General features: G+C 36.6%; 2 protein-coding genes and 1 long non-coding RNA gene across 6 annotated transcripts in view; 1 reads left to right on the forward strand and 2 right to left on the reverse strand.

Moving 5' to 3' along the window:
* dlg2 (discs, large homolog 2 (Drosophila)) overlaps positions 1–4651 on the reverse strand; it is a 42768-nt gene extending 38117 nt beyond the window's left edge. The window contains exon 1 of one of the 2 annotated variants that reach the window (XM_024266492.2): positions 4550–4651. In XM_024266492.2, coding sequence (XP_024122260.1) covers positions 4550–4615 — 66 coding nt within the window. In that variant the 5' untranslated portion in view covers positions 4616–4651. The remainder of the gene's footprint in view (positions 1–4549) is intronic. The other variant, XM_024266491.2, reaches the window with a different exon arrangement.
* Positions 884–8713, forward strand: part of LOC112141862 — an 18698-nt gene continuing 10868 nt past the window's right edge. Inside the window, exons 1-2 of the long non-coding RNA XR_002918479.2 lie at positions 884–923; positions 1690–1736. This is a non-coding gene — a long non-coding RNA (uncharacterized LOC112141862). The remainder of the gene's footprint in view (positions 924–1689; positions 1737–8713) is intronic.
* The window catches only part of LOC112141850 (synaptotagmin-like protein 2), an 18251-nt gene continuing 16139 nt past the window's right edge, over positions 6602–8713 (reverse strand). For all 3 annotated transcript variants that reach the window (XM_024265039.2, XM_036215126.1, XM_024265019.2), the window contains exons 15-16: positions 7823–8028; positions 6602–7750 (exon numbers count right to left, since the gene is read on the reverse strand). In XM_024265039.2, coding sequence (XP_024120807.1) covers positions 7599–7750; positions 7823–8028 — 358 coding nt within the window. In that variant the 3' untranslated portion in view covers positions 6602–7598. The remainder of the gene's footprint in view (positions 7751–7822; positions 8029–8713) is intronic.

Consider the following 8713-nt stretch of genomic DNA (forward strand, 5'->3'; position numbering starts at 1 on the left):
AAAAACCTCCACAGAGTCGCTTAGTCATGCTACAGCGTTCATCCTGATTTAATCAAATAGAGGCCTTCAGCAGTTTGCAGCTGGGTGAATAATAATGAGACCTTTAAAGTCTTAAGGCCACGACCTGCTGTTGTTGCAAAAGGGAGGTTGCTCATTTTGATTTTGGAATATGTTGCTGTTACTAAAGTTCAGATGGCTTACTCCTCTGATTGGTGTCGGTTCTGGACAGCTTAAAGGAGAATATTTTAGATATTACGGATGATATTAGATGATACGGAGCCCTGAGGCACACCACATGAAATTTCTAGATTACTTGAAGCATATTGATCAATGCTGTATCCTTCCTGTTAGATAACTTTGTATCCACTTCCATGCTATTCCTCGTATTCCATATTGGTCTAATTTATGTACTGTATGATCTAGAGCTTTTTTGAAGTCAATAATATACCAGCTGCATGATTTTTGTTGTCTAAATCTTTTTAATTTCTTCAATGGCATCGATTACAGCTGCTGTTGTGTTTCTTTTTGTTCTAAAACCATACTGTCCTTCATTTATTTTTGAGTGTTTTTCAGTCAATTTTTACAAACATAGAGTGAAGAGTTTTTCTTGAATCAAAGTACTGTTGCAATGATGCCAAGAGGCACTCGTTTGTCTATAAGTGGATGCATCAGAATGGAATGTCTCTGCTACAAGCGGATTCTCAACAAATTGAATGAAGAAATTATTTTCTTTATTAATGTTTTCCATCATTGGAAAAATGCCACAAGAATACGTTAAAAACACTAAAAACACAATTTTTATTGAAGTGCCTCATTTTTGGACACTGCATCATATGTCTGTTTTACTTGTTAACTTAGCTTTCATTGAGATTTCTTCCTTGTAGGTTATTTGTGTGTCGTGGGCCAGAGTCAAAGGCGGATGGGTGAGTCATTGTGGACTGCTTACTGGCACTCTGTGTTGTACATCACTTCTCAACTGATCTGCAAGCGTGTGGGTTTATTTTGAACTCGTTTCAAACTTGTGGTAAAACTCTAACAGGTGTGGGCTTTTAGTTCTGAGATTAACTCAACTGTAGTTTTTCCTGTTTCTTCACCATTTGCAGCTGTTTACGTGTGCAGACGTGTTATCGGTCACAGACGTAAGTTTTTACCTCTAAAAGCAGCTTTTTCAAGAACAAAATGAAAGTATTTGACAAGCAACCAATCGGTCTCTGTCTCCTATATCTCCAGCTTGCAGGTGTGTTTGGCCCCTTATGACACAGCAAAAAGAAGACTTTGTGCTAACAGAGCAGAAATGTTCCTCAGTCATGACTGTGATGCAACACTCATTCAGGGGCTCAGCTTTGATGTGCACATTATTGCCTTTTAAGCTTTGTGTGAGCTGCATGCAAACCACAATCAAGTTTTAAAAAGTTATTTCCCTTCACAAACATTTTCCTACACGCAGCATGAAAAAAATGTGCAGGCTTTCGTTTAACATCCACTGAAGCACTAAACATTCAGGTAAATCGTCTTTAAGATTTGCAAGATTTGCAGTCATCTCAACCTGCATGGTAACCACATATACATCTAAAGCATTCTGTGGTCAATTATAGCTCACAACATAATGTTTGCACTTATATTAAAGATTACGCTTTTATTGCAACAGGATTAAAAGAGGACATTCAAACTTTTCTGGTCCATTTTTAGATTCCCTCGGTCAGGACGGCAGCTGTGCGTGCATCCAGTGTATTAAGGTACAGTAATTCACAAGCCGCTGTCAGGCAACTTGTCTGCCATTGAAGTCTTGTGCAGTGTGTGATCAAAGCTTACACTGAGCGTACTTAGCAGGCTGCATTAAGCTGCATATCATCCAAGGTTAGAGGTGGAGATGATTAAAGCCTGCAGCTTTGTGCTGGCGGGTTTAAAACAGTCAAAAACAAAAAAATAAGCAGGTTGTGTAGTCATTGTCTTACTGACCAGACTCTGAGACGGCAAGAATGTATTTCTAGTGCAGAAAATCGGCTTTTATCTAATTCTATTTTAGGAACTTTTGGATGGACTTTTTGGAGAACCGATTATCAGAAGATAGTAAAAATATTCAGAAAAACAAACTAGGAAAAGTTTGCAACATGATCCCATCATTGTGTAAGAGGACAACTATTTACTGACAATAACAACACATTATTTGTTGGAACCCAAGGTGGCCCTCATTCACGTGAGCAAAGATCTCCTCCCTCAGTGGCCAGGAATTATGGGGGCGGGGCATTCTAGGAGAATGAAAGTAATTCATTACAATTTGTCTCCCGGTGGTGGGTGGGACTAATGGCTTGGAGCATCCCCGCCCCCTTCCCCTCCCTGTTGCAGAGTGTAGCAAGGGGCTTGTGGTCTGCCAAGTGTATTTTCTAAATCACAAATAAGCTCTTTTTCAAATGGCATTGTTTTTTTTTTCTTCTGATTCACAGAAATTTGAGTAAAGAAATTTTGAGCTTAATTGTCTTTAAACATGTCCTCAATCATCACAAAAATGGCACAAGAACATGTAAAAACACAAAAAATGCCATTTTCATTCTAGTTGATCTCTAGTGAAGTGAAGGAATGAGCCAATATTTTGGAGGTGAGGGGTAAGGGAGCTCCAGAGCTGTAACAAGAGGGAAGATCTGAGGGAACGTGCCGGTGTAGATACATGTATGATTATGGAAGGATTAATAGGTCAGGAGAAGTATTTTGTAGATAATCTGTCGCTGTAGAACAGGTGTGATGTGTTGAAAGGATGTTTGTGTGATGACATGGACAGCTGAGTTTTAAAGCAGTTGAAGAGTGATATTTATGAATTTATCCTCTTGTCTGTGTGTTGGAGACACTTCTTATATTTTAATATCAACTAAGAAAAATCAGCCTCAAAAATCAAAAGTTTCTATTGTCTTAATATTCAAAATGTAAACAGTACAATTTTAAGACAATTATTTGTTCAAACTGGTGATTTACTGTGAAACTAAGACTTTGATTGTGCATGTTCACATATAATTTATTGTTACACATCATTTGGTCTGGAAAATCTTGGTTATCTAAAAAAAAAAAAAAAAAACAACAAAAAATCCCACCACCAGTTCTTGACTAAGAATGATGATCAATCAAAAAGTTAAGAAGCGATTCAAAAAATGTTTCCTGTTCTATATGTATTTCAGATAAAATGTACATCTTTAGTCTAAAATCAGCAACTGTTTGAAAGTTTGTAAAGACGTTATGTGCTCTAGAAAGAAATAGAGAAACCTTATCCAGGAACATTTCGTTAAACCTTTTAAGTGTGTTGTAAACCTTCGTGCTTTTTAATTAAAATAGTCCCATTTATCCCATGAACGGACCTGATATCTACGTTTATCAGTAAATCTGATAAAATGCAGTCATGGATTTATTTTTTACAGGGTTCTGACTTAAAAAAAATGTGTATATTGACAGACGGCAGAAGCAACAAACTCAACAAATTCCACTGATCTGAATTTATAATAAAATCTACGATTTCCCTTCAGCAGCAAGACGGAATTTCATGGACTTCAACAATACTTATTTTGTGAGGACACATTTTGGGGCATGGTGATATTTATCAAAGATTTTTGGTAACTTTAAAGGACCTTTACTACTGAAAACCCAGTGGCCAAGTGGAACAGTGTCCACCCTGACTGGGAAGTCATGGGCCAACTCCATTGGGTCTTACCCAAGACAATTTTTTTTTGTATATGAAGACCCAAGGTGCTTTACAGTCACAGACCCTTTCACACACACTGGCGCCAACCTCCCACCAGAGGCAATTTGGGGTTCAGTGTCTTGCCCAAGGACACTTCGAGACATGGGTGGACAAGGCGGAAATTGAACCCACAATCTTCTGATCAGGAGTCAACTGCCCTTCCACTGCACCACGGAATTGAGATTGGATTTGACTGCAAAAATTATAAACGTAAAAAAAAGGTCTTGTAGGACTGTCAGTCAAGATGAGAAGTCACAACGAAATGCTAATTACTGGGCATTTTTTGTGGAGTCTTGCAGTTTTTAGATAACTTTTTTTGGGCTGGAAAACCATGACTCTATCTGGCAACCTTGGTCCCTTTAACTTTCAAACAAGAAGATTAAAATCACAAACATCTTACAGTCTTAGCAGAGCATAATAGCTGCATAAACTCTATGTCCTTGTTGAAGTGACAGCTAACACTGAGTGTTATTGTGTCTCTGAAACAGGAAATAAGGCGTAAAGTGACTTTCTACGGAGAAAAAGTACACGTTTTTGTCAATCACAGCACCTCTGTGGGGCACATGTAAAATTCAACCAAACTGTCACGGTTTAGACCAGGAGTTAAAAAATAAAAGCAGTTATCTAACACAACAATCTGCAAGCTGCAGCTCAAAGACGGACTCTGAGCATTATGATCTTTAAAAAAGCACCACAAACTAAACATCACAATTCCTGCTACACAATCAGCTTTAAATCCTCAGCCACTCCCGTAACTCAATCCTTGCCTTTTAGGATAAATCTGTAAAAATGTTGAACATTTGTTTTGTAAAGCCCTCCTGGTACCTGATTGCTGGAGCCACCCTGGTGTAGATCTGAGTTGCAGATTTTGACCTTGATGACTGCCTTCATTTGTGAGCAAAGAGGCCCGCTTGTATTCCCAGTGAGCAGGAGCTCTTACTGAGCCCAGTTCCCAGCTTGGATTTCCTTCACCAGAGCAACAGGGCTAATCTTTTTCAAAGGTGATGCAGCTCAGGCAGTCTGAACTCGTTAAAGTGAATGAAAGCCATACACTCCTTTACCACTCGTACAGGCTGACGCAGCCGGAGTGAGATAATTTTAGCCTCGTCGGAGGACCAACACAGACATGTTTCCTAATTGATTTTATGTAACTTTCTCAGATCTTCCCAAATTAATTCTGGAACTAAAGCAAATTTGGAAAAAGAAAAAAAGGTTTTACAAATTAAAAAGTTTCTGGTTTTAAAATGAATTTCCTTTAATTAAAACTGCCCAAAAACATACATCTGAGTGGCGATAGTGCTGGCTAACGTTTCCTTGCATCTGTTAATCTCATTTAAAGTTTGTGACCTCATTGTTGTTCAGATTATGGAGCTAAAAATTGCTCCCGTCTGGAGAAGATGTGCCACATGGTGGTGTGTCCAATGCAAAGCTGAATGGATGAGTCCAAAACACCACAACTCCTTTGTTGTTTAAGATTACACAAACACAGTGCAGTTTTTCAGGGAGAATCTCAGCTAATTTATCACATTTTTTTTCTGCATTCAAACAGGAAATCCTGACTGACCGAAAAAAGATTTGTAGAAATAAATCAAATTAGATGCTTTTTTTTCCCTACATAATGAATAAATTCTTTTGTAAATATATCATGAATGAGGCCTATAGAAAGATTTATCTAAAATTTGATGCATGTGACTGCAAACATTCTTAAAAATTACTGTTTCTTCCAAAAATCCCTGGATCTTAATAAGTTTGAATGTTTTTCTAAACACAATTTAATCCCCAACTATTTCAAATATGTACCATTTCTTTAAAAATAATAAAAGAAACAAACATCTTTATTGGTCAAGGATGTGAAGGTGAATATATGAGTCTATTAACTGCCGTTTAGGGTGAAAAAGTGTTGCATTTGCCGCCATTTGACCTTTCTTTCATGGGTCATTTCGTGCTCGGACGGAGAAAAATTGTGTCCAGTACAGGTCCTTGATAACTCCATTAAACTGGGAAGTGTTTCAAGCGCAACATGCAGCTGATCCAATTAGAGAGTATCCTCACATCACTTCCAGGTGATGTATAAGTTTAAGAGCCTGGCACATTGACACAACCTGGGAGGTCACGGAGAGATTTTCCACATGAGGCGAGCACCAGAAATAGAGGTAAGCGCTGAGTTTATCAAATCACTTTCTCACATGAACGCATAGTCGTTGAATTATTTTCAGAATCTTGATAATAAAGTAGGGCTGTACGGTGGAGTAGTGATTGGCATTTTTGCCTCAAGCAAGAAGGTCCAATTCCCAGCTTTAATTTAATTTAATTTCATTCAATTTAATTCAGTTTTTATGTTTTATTTATTTATTTAATTTGGTTACAATTTTGGCGATCATTGTGATTGAAAATCGTAGCTCCTAAGCTAAAGTCGTAGCAAAAAACATACTTTTCCAGGATCTAAAACATTTTGCTTCTGTTAAAAAAAAACAATTATATTTACTGAATGTTGATCTAATAAACAGCATCAATAAACATATTTACATTTTTAATAAATAATACAAATGTTATAACTTGTTTGATTATCGTTTGAACATTTTCATTGCTTTGCTGACTCAAAATTTCCGATTACCGTCTGAAATAATTTCCAATTGTGTCGACATGTTGATGTTTGGAGTTTAGTGGAAAACTAACAGCAACGCTTCATAGATTTTTTCTGTTTGTGGACCACTTTGTCATTCACAGAGAGAAGGAAAGTAGCACACAAAACAGAAAAAAACACCACAGATTCTTTGGTATAAGCAGTGATAAACACATTGCAGCAGTATTGCTACATTATAAATATACCCTTATTTAAATGCTTTTTATCATAAAACATAATACAAAAACTGAAAATATTGAAAGACTCTTTATTTGGGGTTAATTATGTTAGTACACAAGTCATCCTTTACAGTTATTATGCAAAAAATTAAAAGTTTATTCACATAAATTTGTCTTTAATTCCATTTTTTTTCTCCAAACCAAATAAACTGAATGCACTTACAGTTTCTGCTGAGGAATTTTAAAACCATAAAATGTAAAGTCACCAAATTTGACACAGACGTACAACAAAAAAAAAAAGCTTATTTGATAAAGATGAGAAATAATCCTGTTTTGGCCTGATTTACAATGTCAGCTTCTTGCAAAAAAAAAAAAGCATTAGCAACAGTAAACCTGATATTTTTGTTAATTTATTAAGTATTCAGGTTTTTGTTAGCTCACTTAAAAAAGGGAAAAGAAAAAGCAAATGTTGCTGCTCATCCGTTCAAAAATTGAGATTTAAATGATTGAAGTTTACAATCTCGAAGCAAAAATATTTTATAAATTGAAAATGTCGATGTTAATTTTAGGTAATCTATGTTGTCAATCCTTTTCTATATTAATGAAATCCATCATGAAAACATAATAATTAGGAAGAATAAATGAGATGAGCGGCATTTCAGTGCGTACATGTCTCAGTGGTGACAAAGAAATCTTTGAATTTTGGGTGGAGAAATCCTGGTATAAAATACTCTGACTGCTGACCAGACATGACTTTCTGATAGACCCACAGTTTATGAACAGAACTCCACTCAATGAAATATAAAATACAAACATCATATATGCATCATCTCCAAGATTCAGTCCTTAGCAACACCAACTTCTATTTCTTTAATTAAATATTGGCTCCACCACATGATAAAAATTAAGGAAAATTGTTTTATAGAATAATAGAATTTCCTTTTACACTGTTATAGTAATTTTTTAAAATACATGTTTGTGAAATAATATGTCAGAATAAAAAAAATCTTCAATTTTTACAAATTCGATTCAGTTTTTATTGAGTTACGTCAGTAAATAATCCCAGCATGCATCACTTCGACATGCTGTTTGCGGCTCCTGCCAGGAACCTCAGAGGCAGAACCTCCTCCACCCATTCCCCTCCAGATTTCAACATCCGGTTCCATAAATTGACTTCGTGTGCGGTCGAGTCCATCCAAACCACGTCCACTTCATAGCTTCTGCCTGCAAAGACACAATATTGTCGTGTTTGTGCGTTCATGTCAAACGTTGTGTTACTTTTGTGTGAAGCAGAACCTGTCCCCAGCCCCAGCCTGAGCCCGCCGATGTAGTAGTTCTTCAGCTGGTCTTGATCCCACACGGTGATCTCCACACAGATCTCTCTGAGGTCCTCCGGTCTGAAGCCGTCGTACACCATGGTGTGGTTGAACAGTGGGCTGGCCGTCTTCTTCACCACGCGGGTCTTCTGTCGACTTTTACTGCTCATGTCAGGAAGCACGGTGCTGTGAAGAAAACAAAACGCGTTTTTTAAGAGGATTTTACATGAGACATGGAAAGGAAAAACAAATAAATTACACATTTTTAAATGTTGCTGAATTATTTGTTAAACCCATATTTGACCATATGATAAATCTGTCTGACTTTATAAAAAAAAATAGTTTTTATTATTATTATTATTATTATTTGTTTTTCTTGTTTAAAATCTTGCAAAAAACAATGTATTTGTTTTTTTCAGTAGAACTGACAGAAAAATTTCGAAAATATTATTTCAAAAATATATTTTTTTAAAGAACGAAAATGAAAAGTACATTTTTGTAGTTGTCTTCTACTTTGCTTTATCCGGTTTTCTATGTGCGAGATGCTTGAATCGTGTTTTAGGGACTCAGTGAGCAATTCAAAAGCTCAGTGGCCTTGTGGTAGAGTGTCTGCCCTGCAACTGGAAGGTTGAGAGTTCAATTCCTTAAGTCATAAGAGTCTAACAATATGACCCAGTGCTTCCTTGCTTATTTGTTTCTTTTCCCGTTGATCTTTTTATTATGATTATTAAGTTTTTAGCTAGAAACAAAAAGTGTTCAGCTCATTAGAAATACACAATTCTGGTTTGTGGGCGGGACTATTGACTTGCCTTCCTCCTAGTCGCTGAGAGCTTGGATTCTGCGCTCACGCACGAGCTTATAGAGCTAGCAT

Source organism: Oryzias melastigma, linkage group LG14, assembly GCF_002922805.2.
Source record: "Oryzias melastigma strain HK-1 linkage group LG14, ASM292280v2, whole genome shotgun sequence".
Classification (NCBI taxonomy): domain Eukaryota; kingdom Metazoa; phylum Chordata; class Actinopteri; order Beloniformes; family Adrianichthyidae; genus Oryzias; species Oryzias melastigma.